The sequence below is a fragment of the Rhincodon typus genome, chromosome 16, assembly GCF_021869965.1.
Source record: "Rhincodon typus isolate 14 chromosome 16, sRhiTyp1.1, whole genome shotgun sequence".
Classification (NCBI taxonomy): Eukaryota; Metazoa; Chordata; class Chondrichthyes; order Orectolobiformes; family Rhincodontidae; genus Rhincodon; species Rhincodon typus.
Window position 1 is genome coordinate 16,727,088 of NC_063347.1, and position 22,384 is coordinate 16,749,471.

The following is a 22,384-nucleotide window of genomic DNA, read 5'->3' on the forward strand; positions in this document are numbered from 1 at the left end:
TAGAGACATCATTAAGTGATTGCCGGGTGGATGAAGTCAAAAGAGAGTCTAATATTTACAGTTACTTTTCACCATTTGTCAAAATTTATTTGAGATTTTCTGAATATTGATGCTGAACATACGCTGTTCACAACCTCTAACGCACTTACAACCACAAAATGTCAAGAACTGAGTTGCAGCAATGGCATCTGCAAACATTCCTGAGGTGAGGTATTCTTTAAATAATCCTTGTACATTTCTGGAATTGTAGAGTTGCATGCTTTGCCCTTTTGCTCAGTAGATAACTCCGAATAAAAATAAACTGGAATGGTTTAACACCACCCACTGTCTGATAAAAGTTATCAGAAATCTGTGAAGTCCTACTGAAAACAATGTTATCTTGCTTGAGACTATGAATTGTGCCTGACAGTGATAACAGTGCGAGTCCTTTTTATCTCCGTCCGTGAAACCTGATTGGACCAAAGAAAAAATTCAAAATGAGAACACTAAATCAGAATTTGGAATACATCAGTTCTTTCAAACAAATAAAGAGGAGTCAGGTGAACAGCATAACAGCATCTCAAAGAGAACCAGCACTCCATGTTCTTTGGCAAAAGAAAGCTACTGTACAACAGAGATAGTAGGAACTGCAGATGCTGGAGAATCCGAGACAACAAGGTGCAGGGCTAGATGAACACAGCAGGCCAAGCAGCATCATAGGAGCAGAAAGGCTGACGTTTCGGGCCTAGACCCTTCATCAGAAAAGGACAACAGTTTTTATTTTGTTCATGGGTACAAATGAATCCTAGCCCCAAAGGTTACATGAGTGTATAAGTGTCTACATAGTTTACCAGTGAAAACACAATGTCTCAGAAACATGCTACTTGTGCACTTTGGAATCAAATAGTCCTTTGCTCTCAGTTGAGATTCTTCCTCACTGGTTAACATTGGTCAACACTATTGCCCTAGCTTTTCAATCTGCTCTTTCTGCTCAATGAAACAATGTGTTCACAAAATAGCTTTTAATTCGGTGCTTCATAAACTTTTTCCTACAATAACCCCTATTCAAGGCTTGAAAATTGTTGCGACTCCTCAATGGGAACTGGGAAGTGACCAGGGCCTGAGAGACAATCAATGCTTGTGTGTTACAGTGGAAACATAGATCTTAGAACTCAATCAGAGCTCCACTATGGCCAATACTGCCCCGGGAGCCTACAAACTCAACACTTTAGCTGATGATCCCACCCAGGGTCCTGACTCTAATTTTGGAAAGCTCTACTCTAATAGGTGTAGAGGCCAAAACAAGTGCAATTCTAGTATACATGGACTTTAATAAGGCCTTCAACAAGGTTCCGCATGGTAGACTGGTTAGTAAGATTAGATTACAAGGGATCCAGGGAAAGCTAGCCAATTGGATACAAAATTGGCTTGACAGTAGGAGACAGAGGGTAGAGGGCTGGTGTTCAGACTGGAGGCCTGTGACCAGTCTGTGTGCCGCAAGGATCGGTGCTGGATCCACCTTTGTTTGTCATTTATATAAACGATGTAGATGAGAATGTAAGAGGCATGGTAAATTAGTTTACAGATGACACCGAAATTGACGGTATAGTGGACCGTGAAGAAGGTTATCTAAGAGTACAACAAGATCTTGATCAGCTGGGCTAATGGGCTGAGGAGCAGCAGATGGAGGTTTAATTTAGATAAATGTAAGGTGTTGCATTTTGGTAAGACAAATCAGGATAGGACTCACACAGTAAATAGTAAGGCTTTGGCGAGTGTTGTTGAACACAGAGACTTAGAGGTGCAGGTACATAGTTCCTTGAAAATGACATCATGGGTAGACAGGGTGGTGAAGAAGACGTTTGGCACACTCGCTTTCATTGTTCACAGCATTGAGTGTCGGAGTTGGGACGTCATGTTGCAGATGTACAAGACATTGGGGAGGCTACTTTTGGAGTACTGCATACAATTCTGGTCACCCTGCTAGAGGAAGGATGTTATTAAACTGGAGAGGGTTCAGGACAACATGGTGGCTCAGTGGTTACAACACCAGGGACCCAGGTTCGAATCCACCTTTGGGTGACTGTGTGGAATTAGCCAAGATATTTTCTCCAGGGCAAAGGTTTAAGGTGAGGGGGAGAGATTTAAAAGAGACCTGAGGGGCAACTTTTCACACAGAGAGTGATGCGTGTATGGAACAAACTGCCAGAGGAAGTGGTAGAAGCGAGTACAATTACCAAATCTAAAAGACATTTAGACAGGTACATGAACAGGAAAGGTTTAGAGGGATATGATTCAAACACAGGCAGATGGGACTAGTGTATGTTGGGAAACCTGGTCAGCATGGACAAGTTGGACTGATGGGCCCATTTCCGTGTTGTATGATTCTGACTTTATGCTTCTATAATTTCATCTCCATGCACACAAGCTTCTTTTGTTCAGAGGGCATGAAATAAATGATTACTTTAATTGAAGCCCAATTCTTCATATGCCTTTGCTCTGATTTCCTTTTGGTGATTTTGAACTGAAATTTTCATCATCACCTGATGTTCTTGATGGGTTCTTGTTCACAGGTAGCTATTAAATCTGTGCGAAAGGATAGGTTTCAAGAGGAACCGGATCGGATCCACATCCAGCGGGAAATGGAAATCATGTCGTCTCTTAACCACCCTAATATCATACGCATTTATGAAGGTGGGTATCATCATAAATTAAAGAGATAATGAATGGACCACACATGTTCATGGAGCAAAATATTTTATAAAGTGTTTTGTTCAACACATAGTCTGCCATAATACCAGCCAGGCAGTGACGATTATCCCCAGATTATGAGCATCAGTCAGTGGGCCCGAGAGAAGTAGTACATTTTTAATTTTTGGAAAACAGATGGCAGTATGCTGTCTGTATGTTTCACCCCAGAAAAAAAAATCAGGCTGGGTAAATGATAGGCAACCAATCTGCTACTGCCTGTCTTTCACACCCATCAAAAGTTAAAATGAGCTTCTAAGGGTTTGCACATATCTGTGGAATTCAGAGATATTACTGTCAACATGTGGGCTGAACCTATTACTAACTACCAGTGGAATTCAAAAAATGCAAACATTACCTTCCAGTCATGATTTAGGGAGATAGTTTTTAATTTATACCTGTGGCTGTAGAGATACTGTATTGCTGTGTCAATCTCTGTATTTGGAGCAAAAAAAATTGTCTTACTCAATGGTGTGGAAAGACTCTATAAATTCTCAACCTATGGAAATTATAACATGTTGAAGTTTTTTTTTGGCTCACAGTTAGGAGCTAAAATCGTTTATAGTGCTTACAGCTCATTTCAGATTTAGGATTGAGGTGAGAAGATTATTTGTCTCTTTGTAGAATTCTCTTTGTCGGAAAGTAGTGGAGGTTGGATCAATCAAAAAATTCAAGCCCAAGTTAGACAGATTTTGTGATCAACAAACGGTTTATAAAGGTCAGACAGGAGAATGGAGATAAGGCCACAGTCACGTCAGCCATAACCTTTTTGAATGGCACAGCATCCTTGAGGGGCCAAATGGCCTACTCCTACTTCTAATTCTTTGTTTTTGCACACAATTCCAAAGAAATGAACATGGAGTTTAAAATTAAAATCCAGAATGTGGGTTTTCTTCCTATAATCAATAATATTAGGTGATAAAAAGGACACCAAACACTTGGGAACAACTCCACCTGCAAGTTCCCTTCCAAGTCACTCACCATCCTGACGTGGAAATATATTGCCATTCCTTCACTGTTGCTGGATCAACCCCTGGAATGTCCTCCCTAAGGGCATTGTGAGTCAACTTACAACACATGGACTGCACTGGTTCAAGAAGGAAGCTCACTATCACCTTCTCAAGGGCAACTAGGGATGGGCAATAAATGCTGACCAGCCATGTGAACCAGAGAAAACAATATGCTCCAGATTCAGTGATCACTTACATGTTTTTTTTTTCTGCAGTGTTTGAAAATAAGGATAAGATTATAATTGTAATGGACTACTGCAGTAATGGCGAATTGTATGATTATGTAAATGAACGTCGTAGGCTGTCTGAGAATGAAGCACGCAGAGCTTTCAGGCAAATTGTCTCAGCAATTCACTACTGTCACAAGGTAAAAAAATTTCCATGCTATTTTGATGGGGACTTTCTGTTTGTGTGTGGTGCCCAGACATTATGCCTGCTGACATTGTCATATTAATAAATCCTTGCATATTAATAATATTGCTGCCCAGAGGATTGATGAGAGTGGAGATGATGGATGATAGGAACTGACTATTTAAATTCTAGATCACTGAAGAGCAATGGAATAGTTCCATCTGTCTGTTCCGTGTCCACTCTCGCCACCAAAGCAATCCTCACAATGCTCTATGTAATAATGTTCTACCCATACATATAAACCCACCTTTATGTACAGCCATTGATACAGACACTGCGATCAGTGCAACAATTGCCACACCCACAGCAAATGCTGCAGTTACCAGAATGAGCAAAGGACACAACCTTAATTATAACAATCTAATTACACCCTAAGCTGTACAATTCTCTAGCAGCAACGTAAACAGCTATAAGCAGATACAGCAATACATATATCCAACAATACACATACATATATGCAACTTTATAAATTGCAAATACACACTCCAATTGTATAATAATTGTACTCAGCAACAGGCACAACTACAGACATTCTATACTGAACCTGTTCAGAGATGTTATTACACACGTTTGGAGCAGGTGGGACTTGAAATCAGGCCTCCTGGGTCAGAGATAGGGACACTACCACTGCACCATAAAGCCCCTCTATGTGCATAATTATAAACACACATACAGCCATGCAAATTATAATCATGTCAACAAAAACAAAAGATTTCCAACTAGAATGTGGAAACATGGATACCACGGTGGCTCAGTGGTTAGCACTGCTGCCTCACAGCGCCAGGAACCCGGGTTCGATTTCACCGTTGGGCGACTGTCTGTGTGGAGTTTGCACATTCTCCCCGTGTCTGCATGGGTTTCTTCTGAGTGCTCCGGTTTCCTCCCACAGTCCAAAGATGTGCAGGCTAGGTGGATTGGCCATGCTAAATTGCCCATTGTGTTCAGGAATGTGTAGATTAGGTGGGTTATAGGGGGATGGGTGGGATGCTCTGAGGGTCAGTGTGGATTTGTTGGGCCGAAGGGCCTGTTTCCACACTGTAGGGATTCTATGATCTATGAGTGCTTGTAGCAGAAACTACTCCAAATATATGTATGTAAATGCCAATCAAAATACTGAATTCCCAATACTCCAAATATAAAACAGTGACAGTGACATTTAGTTAATGATTTGTTCCTGTGCTCAGACTGTTTCAGCTACACAGCAGTAGAGTTTCTTCAATGTCTGATGGTAGTATTATTAACTTTAATGGGTAGAATTTTGATTGTCGATAGTGCTTTAAGAGAGGTACTAAGACCCTGTTTCTAAGCTTGGAAACTGCCATGACTCCTCAGTGACCACTTTGACAGCAAGGGCCTGTTAGGTTGGCAGCTCATGGTAGCTTGGTGGAGCTTCATGCTAGCCATTAATGTCTTAGTACTTGGGACCCCAGAATTTTAGCTCATGACCAATGTAATCTAATTATAGGCATCATGACTATGATCTTTCAGTATGTACTACCAATAGATGAGGTACCTTAACAGTGGTAAGCACTCATAAAATTATCCCTTTTTGTCCTTGCATTTGTTTCTGCAGTGTTACTCCAAATATTTTGTAACTGATAACCTAAGCAATTCAAACTCAAACAGGCGTACAAGCACATTAGAAAATAAGGTTTCACAGACTGATGAAAGTTACATTAAAATTCATTGTTCCTGCTTAAAGCATTTTGTTGAAAACCAATTTTCTTTCAAAGAAAGGACCAAGATATGGGTTTAACAGAATTACTGTGCTCGTAGATGAAGTTCTACTTCACTTAAAAATGATGTTTTTTTTCAGCCTGGTCAATATCCTGATCCTAAATGACTAGATTGGCAGGGGAATGGGATCCTGACAAGTAGTTCAGAGGAGAGAGAAGCTGAGGTGGATTTAGAAATCAAAACACCAGTAAGTGAGTCTGAAAGCCTGAGGAAACATCAGCTAGATAAGAAAGAAGTGAATTTAGGAAGGGTAAATGGAATATATTTTAATGCAAGGAACCTGAGGAATAAGATAGATGAACTGAGGACACAGATAGGCACATGGAAGTATGACATCATAGCAAGGATAGAGACTTGTCTGAAAGATGTGCAGGATTGGCAGCTCAACATTCCTGGTTATAAGATATTGATATGTGATACAGAGAGGGACAGAAAAGGAGGGGGAGTCCCAATATTGATCAAGGAATCAATTATAGCAGAGAGGAGGGATGATATCATGGCAAACTGGTCAAGAAAGTCCATGGATGCAAGGCAAAGTGGCATATGGATCTAAAATTGGCTGAGAGATAGAAAACAGAGGGTGATGGTAGAGGGATGTTTTTGTGACTTGAAACCTGTTTCCACCACTGTAGGGTTCTGCAGAGCTTGGTACTGGAGCACATGCTATTTGTGGTGTACATTAAGGATCTGGACTTAAATGTAGCAAATGTGATCAAGACATTTGCAGATGACATGAAAATTGGTAGGGTGTTGTAAATAGTGAAGAGATTAGCTGCAAACCGCAGGTGGATAGAATGGTGGAAAATGGAATCCAACTTGGAAAAGTACAAGGTAATGCACGTAAGAGGGCTAACAAGGCAAGGGAATACACTATGAATGGTAGGATCCTGGGAACTACTGAAGATCAGAGGGAAATTTGTGAATGTATTCACAAATCCTTGTAAAATGGCAAAGCAGGTAGATAAGGTGATTAAGGAGATACATGGGATATTTGCTTCTATTAGTTGAGGTATAGAATACAAGAGCAAGGAGGTCATTTTCGAACTGTATAAAATGCTGGCTAGGCCATAGTTGGATTACTGCTTGCAGTTCTGATTGTCACATTGTATGAAGGATGTGATTTACCAAGATCCTGTCAGGGCTGGAGGATGTTAGCAATGAGGAAAGATTGGATAAGGAAGGGTTAATTTCCTTGGAGCAGCAAAAGTTGAGAGGGGATAGAGCTATTTAAAATTATGAGGAGAATTGAAAGGGTGGATAGGAAAGCATTTTCCATTAGTTGAGGAGTCAATAACCAGGGCCAAAGCTTTAAGTTAAGAGGTAGAACACTGAGAATTGTGTTGAGGAAAAGTCTTTTCCAATCAGAAAGTGGTAGGAATCTGGACCTCACTATATAAAAGTGTGATCAAGACAGTATTTAGATATCCACTCATTATTATAGCCTCCAGGGGTGTGGGTCAAAAGTTGTACATCAGCATTAGTGTAGTCAGACCTTTGTTGACTGGTGTAAACAGAATAAGTTGAATATTGTTCTTCCATGCTATAAATGTCTAGGAGTCCAACTTAACTCACTAATAGGGAGGAATATGATTTAAAATGATTAATCACTATCCCATACAACCATTCTTAAAAAAGATCTCAGAAACTTTACAAAAATGAAATTGTTGGTTTTGTTGAATTTATGTATAGACTTCAAGTAATCAATATTGTTTTGTGCTTATTGTCATATTGCATTCTTCCTTGTATCCTAAAAGCACATTTCTTTTAATGACATAAAAAAGGGTCAGAGATCTCAGAGCAGGGCATGATCCCAGGTGGAGGATTGAACAATCCTGGAAAGAAATACTCTGTTTCCTCTAATGCTGAAAAGTCACTTATCTGTTGCATACAGCTGTTTACACTTCCTTTCAACTGCTGGATTTCCTGAGATCTAGGAAACCCATCATGCCAGGGTTAAAAAATATAAGCAAGATAAAATCTGAGGTAGACTTATTTTAATATTTAAATGATGAACCTGTCGTCTGGGAGCAAGTTCGTTACCCAGCTCCCTTCCTGTCTCTGTTTAATGCAAAATGGTCCAGCTTCAATGTGAGTTGGGTTTGGGGTTGAGATTTTTAAAGTTTAACATCTGACCAACGCAAGCAACCCCATCCCAATAGATTAACTCTGAAGTTTGTCTATCCCATACAGAAGGGAATTGTGCACCGTGACCTTAAACTAGAAAACATTCTCCTGGATGAAAACTTTAATGTGAAGGTTAGTTTTTTTTTAATATATTACTTTTTTTGTATTGTTGCTTGAATCGCTTCATACATTTTTGCATAATTAGTCAAACATGGTAGCATAGTGGTAATGTCTCTAAACTAGTAAGCAGAGGCTGAAGCTCATCCTCTGGGACATCGATTCAAATCTCAGGTAAGCAGCTGGAGGAATTTAATATCAATTAAGAAATGTGGAATTGAATGCTAGCCTCAGTAATGATGTACATGAAATTAGCATTGTCATTAAAAACCCATCTGGTTCACTAATACCCTTTGGGTAAGGAAATCATCTATCTTCTTTGCCTGGTCAATAAGTGATTCTAGACCTTCTGAAATTACCTAGAAAGCCAATCAGTTCAAGTCATTAAGAATGGACAGCAAATGCCAAATGCTGATCCCTTAAGCAGTGCCCACATAGTCACAGAGTTGTACAGCACAGAAATAGAGCCGCAGTCCAAATCATCCACGCCTACTAGATATCCTTAATTAATCTGAATTCTATGAAAGAATATAAGAAAAATACACTGCTCTGGATTTTGATCTGCCAATATTTCTTAAAGTGAATCATTGGCTTTATTCTAATTTCTGAAGTATAATATAACTCAGAGAAGAAGGCACCTAGCACACGATAAATAAATCCCTTTTTATGGAGAAGGCTTTATTCCAATGGTGGCTGATTTTGAACCCTTGTTGCAGGATTGAAAGGACATTGTCGCCACACTTTGTAAAAAGAGCAAAACGGAGATTGATCCATTGCTGATATCTAAAATAATTTGCACTTCTAAGTTATGAATAGCAATATTCTAATCAGTGGTCCTATAAGTTAAATACCTTTCCAATATTAACTAACTCTCACAACTGGCTGAGAAAAAAAAAATCAATGCGTCCCTGCTAACTAATTACTGACCACTGAAGTGCTGGTTTCTGCCCAGGCTAAATTTTGAGGAGGTGAGGGGCAGGTGGGCAGTCACCACGTCACCCTACTTAGGCCTCTTGTGGAAAGATGGTAGGGGGGTGCCTTCTTCAAAGGCTGTCTTTGGTTCCTCAGCTCCCCAAAAGTTTTTTACCCATGGTGCTTCTTGCCCTTGGCCTCTCCATCAAGGTTCCCAGATCCACTCCCCATCTTCCTGGGTCTCAACCTCCCCATTCTGCCATGAGATTCCCAGCATTTATCTAGTCGTGGACTCCAGGACTTTGAATATGCCTGACCTGGCCCCTGCATGTTTCTCAGGCAGTTCCCTGAGATGGGATCTCTGACCAAGTAAGGGACAGAAGTCCTATCTCCAGCTAACTGAAACTCCTTGGAAATTTAAATGGTTGTCAGGCTGCTGTGATTGGCAGGGCTGAGTTCGCTGCCAACTCTTCAGATGGTGGAGAGGGAAATCCTGCAAAATCCTGTCCACAAGTACTAGCACTTAATAACGATCAGTTTCAGCACTAAATTAGGGCAAAACCACTAGAGGAGGAGAACTGTGAAATCATTATGAAATCTTATGGCCATAACTGACAGCAGGAAAATAACCTAAGGGCTTAAATACATGGCAAAGTAAATGCTTCCCTTTTGTGTAGTCACTGTATCCAGCAGGTCTAGTTTATACCCCCTCTGTTAAATAGGGAGAGTTACAGCCAGCTCTTAATTAAGTGTTCTGAAGTCTTTATGGTTTCAGCAACAAAACATTATATGTTTTTGGTTTCTTTGATTTATTTTAGCTCTATATTTGTTCAGTAAGCCACAATGAATCTGTCCTCTCAAAACAACACTTTGCTTCAGAACTTGGAATCATAGACTCTCTACAGTGTGGAAGCCCATCGAGTCCACACCAACACTCCAAAGAGCATCCTATCCAGACCTACCCCCCTACCCTATCCCTGTAAACCTGCATTTCCCACAGATAATCCATGTAGCCTGCATATCCCTGGACACTGTGCACAATTTAGCATGGCCAATCCACCTAACCTGCACATCTTTAGATTGTGGGAGGAAACTGGAGCACCCAGAGGAAACACACAGAGACACAAGGAAAATGTGCAAACTCCAAAATAGTTGCCCGAGGGTGGAATCAAACAAAGGTTCCTGGTGCTGACAGACAGCAGTGCTAATCACTGAACCACCATGCCGCCCAACAATTACTTTGATCTAATTAATATATTTATAGGTAATCTGACATAATCTTTTTCTTGAGGAAGTTATTGCATTTATTCTTTCAGTTATTGCCTCTTATATGTTCATCCTATTTATTTGAAAAGGTGATTCAAATTATTCCAAACATTCTGGCTACCACTTGTTCTCTCCTACGTGTGCACATTTAGCTCTTTTTCTGTTAGACGTGGTTTCACTGTTATAATATCTCTATCTAATTTTCCAGTCAAATTATTAGTGAAGTTATTTTAAGAATTTGCATAGAAAGGAAGAAAAGCCAAGGATCTAATTTCTAATACATGGTGAAAGTCAGATGTACTAAATGATGTCCAAAAAATTTCCCACTCATACCAAAGTTGCTATCTTATCAAAATATGGCCATTCCCCAAAACAGCATCAAGTGAATTTATTACCCAAAACTGGATGAAAACTGATAGACAAACCCTTAATATTTTGACAGGGCTTCTGCATCTTTATTAAAGGTAGTATCCACAACATTCCAAGACAATTCAATTACTTTTTAGTTTTCCGTGTTTGGACTCTAAAGTGCTTTCACTGTCTCTTCAGGAACAAAAATATGACATTAACAAATATAACTCCCCTCATATGAGACAATCAATGTTGGAGGGACTTGGAAATCTGATGTGTACAACTCAGCCAGTTAATGCTGTTGTTCAGGAGGGCACCAAAACAACCGATCTGCAGTTGTCATGAGCAGGATCGGGCAGCAGAAAGACAAAACCCATACTGAATTCTGAGCGTGCAAATAAATTAGAGACAGGGGAGTAGATGTCAGAGAAACTTTGCAGAAGCTTGGAACCACGCCCAAAGTCAAAAAAGTTTCATCTTTTGTTAAATTTCATGAATTTTCCAAGTTTTCCATGACTAGCAGGAACTCTATTTTAAAGGGCAGTTAAGAGGGAGGCGAACAAGAATTATTGGAAAATGACACCCATAATATTCCTTGTTTACCTTGAAGAATAAATGTTTTATTTAGAATTTTAAATGGTGGCAGAATGTTTAATATATTGCTCTATAAAAGATTTTTGGAAGAAGATTCATTTGAAATTTGATCATTATTTGATCTCTAGTTTTCTCCAATAAGTTTAACTATTTGAATCAAGTACAAAAATTATGTCAGCTTCCAGACTTCCCTAAATAATATTTAAAAAGCGAGGAATACAATACCTTATTTGGCAGGAACCTCAGAACTAAAATAAGTAAGTGGAATTTGAAGAATTCCAATCTTGTAAATATTCTTTCTCCTATTAAAATTCACAATGAGCACCTCAGCAATAAGAATTCTTCTAATTTTACTTTTCATTCTCTCAACAAACTCATTTTAAGACTCCCTGTGATACCCAGCTCAAAAGATGAGTAAAACAGTCTTATTAACTACCCCAAATTCCATACCATTTTAAATTTTACTTGGATATTAAGAATATATCAACTCACTGGTACAAATACTGCATGTGTCTTAAACAAAAAAGATAGAATGTTGCTGAAAATAACAGACTTTTTCATTCTCCTGTACTGTGACTCAGATTTCTACACTTGCATTTGCAATTGATGTAATGTGACCGGTGTGATCATTGACTTTATAATCATAACAAAGAACAGTACAGCACAGGAACAGGACCTGTGGCCCTCCAAGCCTATGCCAACACATTTTGCCCTTCCATACTAAAACTGTCTTCACTTACAGGATCCGTATCCCTCTATTCCCTTCCCATTCATGTATTCATCCAGGTGCTTCGTGAATCACCGTTACAGTTCACAGTATACACCTCAAAATATTATGTAAAAATTCTGACATATACAGAACCTTTCTTTTACACAGCCAGTGAGATATTAATTAATCCTTTCTCTGTGAGCCTCAAATCTGAATGAACAATTGAATTTACCACAGCTATCATGTAATCCTGTTTCATAATTTCTTGCGGATGTTTTTCAGCTTGCTGACTTTGGTTTATCAAACGCGTATCATAAGGATCAACTGTTGGAGACGTACTGCGGAAGTCCTCTTTATGCCTCACCTGAAATAGTGAATGGATTTCCATATCAAGGACCTGAGGTAAGAGAGATATTAATTAGGAACAAATCATCAGCTTTTTAGAAAACTTTGTCACAATCCAAAGATGCTACAAAACAATTATTACATAGTTCCAAATAATGATTTTGACTAAATGCAGTCTCAAAATGCAAAATGTCCATATCTATCTGGTTGTCCCACTTTGTCTGAGAATGTGTGGCGAGTCAAAATTCCAGGCTTGTTATTCAGTGAATCCAGCACACTTCCCACTTTGGGGATGTTCAAAGATCTTGGCTGGGCATTGGGATCTTTTACAGTGCAGACCTGTCCCAAAAGGGGGGACAAAAGAGTTAACATGACATTATTATAACACAAGTCAGTTAGAAAGTAGAGAGGCTGACGTTTTGGGCCTCGACCCTTCACCCTTTTCTGATGAAGGGTCGAGGCCCGAAACGTCAGCCTCTCTGCTCCTATGATGCTGCTTGGCCTGCTGTGTTCATCCAGCCCTGCACCTTGTTGTCTCGGATTCTCCAGCATCTGCAGTTCCTACTATCTCAGTTAGAAAGTAGACAGTTTTGAAAATTGACTGGCACTTTAATCATTACTTATCAAGAACCAAATCCATTGTGTTGTTCAGTTAATACAAAGGAACACGTCACATATTCTCTGAAATTGAATTAACCAATAGAATTTGAGACAGTCTTCTATTTGCTATGTTTAATGGATTGATTATCATATATTTTGTTGTGTGTTAGGTTGATTGCTGGGCCCTGGGAGTTCTGCTATATACACTGGTGTATGGAACAATGCCATTTGATAGCAGGAGTTACAAAACTTTAACACAGCAGATCAGTTGTGGAGAATACAAGAAACCTCACCAGACTTCTGGTAAGGAATTATGAGATTGCATTAAACCAATCTCACAAAATAGCTGGATGTTTTTGAACTAATAATGAATACACTATGGCAAGTTTCTGTATAAAGGTCTGCTGGCCTAGTATTTCTCATACTGAATTTTAAAGTAGAAGCCTTCAGCTCAAAGATTTGCAAATATCTAGCGAAATTAAATTGATCTGGTAACCAAATAATGCACCAGAGTTACCAGACTGTTGTAAAATCATAACTGGTTAATTAATGTCCTTCAGTAAAGAAAATTTGCACTCCTGTGTAATTTGAATCTTCATGTAATTGACTCTTACTGTCCTCGGAGCTACTAGGGATGAGCAGTAAATGCTGCATTGCTGGTGTAGTCCATGTCAAGAGCAGTTTTTCCAAAATTAATTAAAGCAGTCTGGTAATGAATTTATGTGACATTTTATGTAGGATTTTTATATGATGTAGGATATTATAAAGCACTTTAAAGCCAATGCGTTGTTTTTGAAGTCAACATGACAGCCAATTTGCATAAAATAAGCTCCCATATTCAGCAAATGAAACTAATGTCCAACTAATCCGTTAATGATTTTTTTTGAAAGATCAATGCCAGCAAAGATACCATAAGACTCTATTTGTGTTGAAAAACATCCTAGGATTTTTAATCTCAATTGACAATTGAAACTTTACATCCTTTATTAGTATTAAAGTGTCAACTTTGATTATGTACTCAAAGTCCAGACTGTGTTTAAACTCATAATCTTCTAACTCAAGAGATATCTGTTGAGTAAAGATGACATTTAACTGTTTTGTGCAAGAACAAATATACCAGGTCAACAGATCAGTTGTTCTAATCACACTGATGTTACCATTGGCTTTCCGTAAAACTCAGGCTAAGTTTACTTAAGGAGTAGAATTTCATGCAAATGTTTTTTCTGGCACTTTAATTGATTATAGCCTACGCTTTGTGAATTTTACACTGGATAAGTTACAATATACAGATGGTACAAGAGAAAAGAAAGCTAGAGAAAGCAAGGAAAAGATTTTTAAAATATGATATAATAAATCAACACTGAACAATTAAAGTAAATATCATTGTACTCGCATTCCCTTAAAGATTCTCTCTGCAGTAAGTCAATATTATTTCAGCAATCATTCTGCTCAAATTTTTCTAATTAAACAATAGAAGAATTTAGGGAGTATGGAATGGAGTGTTTTTACTGATGAATGTTGGTGGTTACTTTTTTTAATTTTCCTAGTTAAATGTAATTGGAAAGCTTTGTAATGATTCATTGTAAGATGTTGGCATGTTTTCACCAACAGGTGCCTGTGACCTGATTGACTGGATGTTATCAGTGGACTCAGACAAACGTGCGACAATTGAAGATATTGCAAACCATTGGTGGGTCAACTTGGGTTATGACACATCTGTTTGTGACTGTATTTCTGCAAAAGACTGTCACTCACCACTGCCGGCCTGTTATATTGACTGGCAAACCAGGGAAGGGTGTGCAAATCAAAGGATTAAAGAAGCTAAAAATGTACAAGCCATTGAGAGTACTGGGCATGAGGTTTCTACTCATATAACAGGGGATGGGCAAATGGTTTGTTTAAAGAAGTCAAAGAAAGAAAAAGATATGACACAACCACAACAAGATGTGAAATTGCAGAAACCCATGTCCAAAGATGCAAAGCAAAAACCAAAGGGAATCCTAAAATCTAGGAGCAGCTTTGACAATGAGTTTCTTTCATCTGCAGACATGGATCTGCAACCACAATGGACTGAAACCAGCAGAACCATCACAAAACCTATAAACACGTTTCAGAAGGTGCACACAGTGCAAACTACAGTCTTAACTAGTACACCAAAGAAAGGGATCCTAAAGAACTCTTACCACAGAGAATCTGGCTATTCCTCTTCTCCAGAAGGCAGTGAAGTGATAGACAGGGATACAGGTGAAATTCCTTCCAGAACATGTGGAAAACAGTCAGAAATGCCTTCATCAGGAGAGGTTAAATACAGGAAAAAGGGAATTCTGAAACGAAATGGAAAGTTTTCCATCAGTCTAGATCTGCCAGATGATTGCTCATCACTAAAACTTTCTGCTTCATTAAAGGACCTGATCTTATCAAATGGGAGATATCAGAGAAATGTAAGCCGCCCCTCTAGTGTCATTAGTGATGACAGCATACTTTCTAGTGACTCATTTGACCTTCTAGATCTCTCAGCAGAAAGCAAAAGAAGACTCTTTACTCAAAGTAAATATGGTAGCATTTATAGTTCAGCTTCAGAGGAAGACTTTTTGGAGCTGGATAACACAGATAAAGTTGACCCACAAACTGCCAGAAGAAATGGAAGCTCTGGAAAAGACAATGTAGGGAGAATTTTCTCAATAATGGAACTTGAAGATACACAAGATGTTTATAATAAGGCTTAAGAGATGTGTAATAACTTAAAGGAAAAGTGAATGGATTACATTTGTGATTCTCCATAAACTGTAGCCAAAAATTATTTCCAGTGAACCAATGAGGAAGATACCCTCAATGAAGAATATCAAGAAAGTGTTATAGCAAAGTAATTAAATGTATTATCACTTTTCCTTGAGGATAAGAGTGTTTCCACTGGAAGTAAGTCCATGTTTATGAAAAGGTTAAAATGTTAAATGAGAGATAGTAGGAACTGCAGATGCTGGAGAATCCGAGACAACAAGGTGCAGGGCTGGATGAACACAGCAGGCCAAGCAGCATCATAGGAGCAGAAAGGCTGACGTTTTCTGATGAAGGGTCCAGGCCCGAAACGTCAGCCTTTCTGCTCCTATGATGCTGCTTGGCCTGCTGTGTTCATCCAGCCCTGCAAAATGTTAAATGGTTCTGTGCAATAATTACATGAATTTTTTTTTGCTAATATTGGATTCTTAGTGTTCACTGTTTGTGACATGGCTGATGTGTTAAATGGTTCTGTACATAAATTCCATGAATTCTTTTGCTAAAATTGGATTCTTAATATTCACTTGTTATTTTCACTTAATGAAATGCAAGGTTGGGTTTGAGAATCAGGCCAAATCAACAATTTTCCAAAAGCATAGCATAGAATCCTGAGTGTACAATCATATTACTCAAACTGGCTTTTTATTTACACATAGGTCAGTGCCGCAGCAGATCATCTTCCATAGATTTGAGTACACTGAGAAGATGACTATGATTGTCATCTTGTAATAGTGGTACAAGAAATTATTATTAATACTCAAAACAGGCTACTTTGCCCAGAACAACGCAACTAGGTATGCCCTTTAACAAAGTAGAAACAGGCAACTATAAACCCCTTAATCTCACTTCGTTAGTGATCCAATTTTCAGGAGTAAATTTGAAGATTATGTCTGTGACAATAATGGTGTAAGCAGGAGTAAACAGAATGGGAAGACTGTACTAAAAACGTTCTGACTTTTTTTTTACAAAAGAGCATTCCAAGTGAACTTTAAAAGACCTCATGAAATAGTGCACCCAGTCTTCAAAGATAATTTGTCGAAGTTGCTGTTCCATTACAAATGGTCCTTAGACTTCAGGATTTTATAGGGAACAAAACTGCACAAACATGGTTTGGTTCAAGTATAAATTGTTGATTATTAAAATAAAACCCTTCTGATATCTTAAACTGACTTAAATGACACAACACCTTTTAATTGGTTTGTCCAAATTAAATCCATCCATGATTTAACCTCAGCCCTACCCCACAAAATACACAAAGCCATTGCAATTTATTAGGTTCAAAAAACTTTACTGTAAAACCACAGGCAAAACCCTATGTTTCCACCCCAAATTTGATTTAATTCAGACACAACTTCTTCTGAATTTGGTTGTTAACCTTAAATTATCTTAACTTCTCATCCCCAACACCTCTCAAATTTGGATGATAACTTACAATCTTCCACAGTTTGTCCTTCCAGTGACTGCAGTACCATGCCCTTCACTATTATCCATTTTGTGATGGTCCTTATCAAATACCATAAACCATCTCCTGAGGTCATCCTGCTGGATGGTCAGTGCTGATTTTATTTCCACAATGAATCCCACCAAGGTGAGGCAACGCTGGCTCCAAAGTTGACCTTTAAGTAAAAGAAACAAAAACAGAAATTGTGGAGAAACTCAGCAGGTCTGGCAGCATCTATATGGAGAGAAAACAGAGTTACATTTCGAGTCCAGTGGCCCTTCTGAACTTCTTCTACCGAATAGTCAAAGTAACCAAAATTACCAACAACATTTCACTTTTTGTAATGTTTACTTTAACACAAATGAGAATCGATGTAGATTGAACATGAATCAACAGGCAAATTCCAGTCAGTATGAACTATAAGTAACAAATTGAATAGCATAAAACAATGAAGACTACCTCATATGACTATAAATATTCAAATACTCCCCAAGCAAATGGAGCATTACATGCAGTCTCTCGATCTTTCCAACTCAACCTCTGGTACACTCGACCTCTCATTTCACTCAAAGACTTGGTCTCAAGACACCTGTAACAGTAGCTTCACTTCCTATGTTCTAATGTTGTTCACTTCTTCTGAGTTCCTCAGAAAATCATCTCCTAAATGGTATGGTCTTGCAGAACTTACTTGGCTACATCACAACCATAGTAATGGGACAGGTTTTCTAGAAACTCCTTTAATCTATAAACTTCTTTAATTAATCTGGTCAAACAATCTGGTCAGCTCTTAAAATATTGAGCTTTACCAATGGAATTGTCCTAATTGCAATCTCTGCTCTAACCTTTTCTTCAGCTTCCTGACTGTTTTAACAGCATGTACAGCGCTCCCTGTGAATGCAGCTTCTGTGTTCTCCTACTGTAGCTTCTTTATCTCTGATCATATGGCATCCATACCTTAACTTCCTTCCTGTTGGTACCACTTCCAGATTGAGGGTTGCCATGTCATATGGCCTAATGAGGAAATTGTAATTGATCCATTTATAATGTAAATTCTTAAAAGTTATTTTAAAAAAAACTCTTTAAAACAATTACATATTCCCTAGACATTTTTGAAGAAACTACAACTTTCCTTACTATACTGATTCAAGGTCAGGTCTTCATAAAAAGAAATGGAATGCTACACTATAAAGCCAAGACAGTAACATGTGTATTGTATGGTGCTACGGCCAAACCAAACTCGGGTAACTGTGAGTTATTCATATAATATTGCAACATATATTTATCAGTTCCACATGTGAGATAAGTCTGGGCAGTTCCACACTTCCACAATTAGTTATAATTTATTCAGAGTCTGGAGCTATTTTCCCACCTAATACATTTATTATCTAAAACGGTGTTTTGACTTTTAGATTAGTTCAATTAATTGCACAGGCCTAATTAAAAATCTTGAAATAATCCCTTCATAAATGCACTAACTTTGGCAGAGATATATTGTCAGGTAAGGCTAGGACACTGAGTAATGAATAACATCAACGTTTATTCAGTGCAATCAAGTAAAACCATACACTCATCTAACAATTAAAGACTGTTTAAGTAACCAACAAAAAGACACAAAAGTTGTACTTGTCAATATACAAGACAGACTTCAATGCTGGACAGAAATTATTTTTCCTACCTCAAGAACAAAACATCTTCAGTTTTCATGTTTTCTGAAATATCCCTGATTGATTCACGCTGAAAACTGACAGCACTGATAACTGACAAATGGATTGATTTAAGTTCCGTGACTTATTGCAAACCACATTTCAAAACCTTCAGCTAATTTGGATAACTCTAAAAATATGATGTTGGCAATTCTTATTTCAGAGTCCCTTCAAGATTGATCACCCACCACAATTTTAGCAATTGTTGAAATCCAATTTGCTAATAATGCGGTAATGGTCAGTCTGATAAGATCTTTCTATCTGCGCAAATTACCTAAAACATAAGACAAGAAGAAAGTTTAAAGCTGTCTATTTTATGTTTAGAATAGGCAGTCTCCCATTCATTAATGTGACTATGTTTTTAATGAAAGGAAATAGCAAGTAATAGCTATTAAAAAAAAACTGGAGACACATTGTTCTTTACATTTCTCACAGTCTGGACAGATTCATTTTCAAATACAGACAGTCAATAAAACTATTAATAAAAAAAAGTCGTATGCATTACTGATTATAACTAGTTGTTCAACTAGAACTCTTCAGAACTCCATTAGCACTCATAACAGTTCTGAAGATGAGTCATGCTGGACTTGAAACATTAATTCTGTAGATACTTCCAGACCTGCTGTGTTTTTACAGCATTACCTGTGTTTGGGCAGAATCTTATGAATTTTTTGGTTAAGTGTCATTTCCGTCACAAGCCATTCCTGGAACAACTCACCCGTCCAAGAATATTGCAGAATCCCTGGCACTGGTGCTATCTTTAAAAGGCTACTGTGCACCCAGAAAAGCACTGTCAGTCTGGAACTGCCCTACCCAGTGCCTGACATTTTCCCCAGACATGGCAGAAAAGGGAAAATCGATGCCCTGATTTTCAGGCTTGCATCTGAATGCCCTGCTGGACAGCATGGTACAGAGGCAGGATGTCCTCTTCGCCCATGACCAGCAGAGGAGGCCACAACAGCAGACCACGTCAGCCTGGTTGTCACCTGGGTCAATAGAGTTTCAGCCATTTGGAGGAATGCATAGCAACATAGGATGAAGGTCAGTGACCTTCTCCACCCTGCCAATGTAAGTGCCACCATCTCATTTTATAGCATGGAAAGATGCCCTTTAGCCCATTGCGTCTGTGCCGGTCATCAAGCACTTTACAATGCTTGCCCCTAATATGCTGATAAAAAACATTTTGTAATTTCCTTTATTTTACCTGCCAGTAATTTTTCATGCCCCTTCTTTGCTTTCCTAATTTATTTTTTAATTAATGCCCTGCACCTTCTATATCCTGCTAGGCTTGTGGTGTACAGAGTCCTGCTACCTACCACAAACTTCCCTTTTATTCTTATCCTTTCCTGTACATTCTTCAATATCCAAGGTTCTCTGGATTTATTTATCTCACTCTTCACCTTAACAGGAATATGTTGGCCCTTCACTTTTCACCCTTTCCTTTTTGAAGGACTCCCACTGCTTTGATGTGGATTTTCTTAAAAGTTGCTGCTTCCAGTCCACTTTGGCCAGATCCTGTCCTGTCATATTAAAATCGACCTTATCTTAATTCAAAACCTATACTTCTGGTCCATCTTTGTCTTTTTCCATGACTACCTTAAATCTTACTGAGCTATGGTCACAGTCACTGAAATATTCTGTTGCTGACACTTCTACCACTTGTTTGGTTTCATTTCCTAAAGTTAGACCCTGTGATGCCCCCTTTCTTGACATTTGGCATCAGCAGTAACCCAGGGATTACAAACTTTGAGGTCCTGCTTTTCATTCTCCTACCTAGTTCCCTAAATTTTTGTTGCAGATCATAATCCTAATGTAGGTTCTACCTATATTGCTGGTCCCAACAATCAATCTCTGACTGAAAACAAATGCTGGAGATCACAGTGGGTCAGACAGCATCCATTGAGAGAAAGCAAGCTAACTTTTCGAGTCTAGATGACTCTTCATCAGAGCTGAGTACAGTACAGATTCAGTGCATTCCAGCATCTGCAGTAACTTGTTCCTACAATCGATTTCTGACTGTTTGCTCTCCCACTTCAGAATGCCCTGCACCTGTTCAATGACATCCTCGTCCCTGGCCTCAGGGAGGCAACACACCATCCTGGCGTCACATCTGAAGCCACAGAAATGCCTGTCTGTATCCCTCTTGCCTTGATTGCTCTCTCGTCCGTCTGTCTGCTCCCCCGGTTGTGAAGCTGGGCTCTAACTGCACTCCCCAGAAGAACTGTCACTCTGATTGGTTTCCAACACAGAAAAACTGTTCTGGAGTTAATTGCACTCTGGAGTCTTCCAGACTTCCTGCCCATCTCTCTTCTTCTGATTGAGGATCACCCAATTCCTTCCCAAACTGTACTTCCCTAAGCTGTGGGGTGACCATGTCTAAAAACATGCTATCCATGTATCATTCAGCCTTGTAGATGCACTGCTGTATCACTAGCCGATGCTCAAGTACCAAAACATAGTGCTCAAGCTGATCAAACCAGTGGCACTTCCTGCAGATGTGGTCAACCAGACTGCCAGGAGCATCTAAGATTTCCCACATGCAGCAGGCCTACAATACATGGGACTGAGCTCCCCTGCTATACCTGTAGTTAAAGCAACAACTCTCCACTAAAACAAACCAAGTAGAAAATTAATTAAAACTTCTTTTAAGAAATTAGGAATCTAGAATGCAGTTTCTTTCCTTAACGCAGTTTTCAAGTGGACAAAAAAAAACTACCCACTACCTACCATGAGTTCATTGCTTTTCGCTGATGCACCTTCATCAGCCTTTCAAATTCTGGCAGGATTCCTGTTGGGTTTCAGCTGCTGCTCTGACTGAGCTCGATCTGGGCAATGCCTCTCAAGCTTTTATAGGGAACCTTTGCTGCCACTATTCACCCTACGGTTGCTCTGCTCCATTGCAGCTCTGACTGGCTCCTCTTCGAGTCAGACTTGTCTATAGACTAGAAAGTTCTTAACATTGTTTGTGTCCTGAGTTCCACTCAGGTCCACCCTCTCAATCTGATTTACAGTGAACCTGAACAACTTTCCTTCTAAGGTGCACAGCCACTCCAAAGTTCCACTGAGGTTCTGCGCATGCCAGTGTCCTGATGGAATGACTTCTGATTTCAGAAGTCGATGCAGTACATGGACCTTGGAGATCTGTGCACGGAAAATAAAATTGGAGGGAATATTGATTCTGACAACTGCATCCTCCTCCCAGTCCTTCACGGTCATTCTGACTTTCTGCACCCTCCTCTCAGTCTGCCTCACAATGACTCTGACTTGCTGCACAGCCTTCTCAGTCCCTCAGTCTTCTCACCGATACCTCACACTCACTTTATCTCTGCCAATGTACCTAACTTCCATCGAGCCTCATGCTATAACATTCTCCCTCACTTTGCCACCCATCCCAACCCCCAACACCATTAACCCTGCATGCCTTCTGCACTGCCTACTCCTTGGCTGGGAACAATTCCCTATGTGCACCAAAAATAAAGCTGTGCCACCCAATTTCATCTCTTTTAATACCTTCCTCTCTCTCTCATCCCAGGAGAAAAACAGACCAATTGGGTAGAAAGAC

At 39.1% G+C, this 22,384-nt stretch overlaps 1 protein-coding gene and 1 long non-coding RNA gene across 3 annotated transcripts in view; one reads left to right on the plus strand and one right to left on the minus strand.

Moving 5' to 3' along the window:
- The window catches only part of LOC109921637 (NUAK family SNF1-like kinase 1), a 34,897-nt gene extending 18,994 nt beyond the window's left edge, over positions 1-15,903 (plus strand). The window contains exons 2-7 of the mRNA XM_020521667.2: positions 2,553-2,673; positions 3,953-4,104; positions 8,076-8,141; positions 12,241-12,360; positions 13,074-13,206; positions 14,515-15,903. Coding sequence (XP_020377256.2) covers positions 2,553-2,673; positions 3,953-4,104; positions 8,076-8,141; positions 12,241-12,360; positions 13,074-13,206; positions 14,515-15,629 — 1,707 coding nt within the window. The 3' untranslated portion in view covers positions 15,630-15,903. The remainder of the gene's footprint in view (positions 1-2,552; positions 2,674-3,952; positions 4,105-8,075; positions 8,142-12,240; positions 12,361-13,073; positions 13,207-14,514) is intronic.
- The window catches only part of LOC125485174, a 33,267-nt gene continuing 10,960 nt past the window's right edge, over positions 78-22,384 (minus strand). For both annotated transcript variants that reach the window (XR_007263925.1, XR_007263924.1), the window contains 4 exons: positions 17,111-17,294; positions 15,087-15,227; positions 12,323-12,355; positions 78-449 (listed from right to left, as the gene is read on the minus strand). This is a non-coding gene — a long non-coding RNA (uncharacterized LOC125485174). The remainder of the gene's footprint in view (positions 450-12,322; positions 12,356-15,086; positions 15,228-17,110; positions 17,295-22,384) is intronic.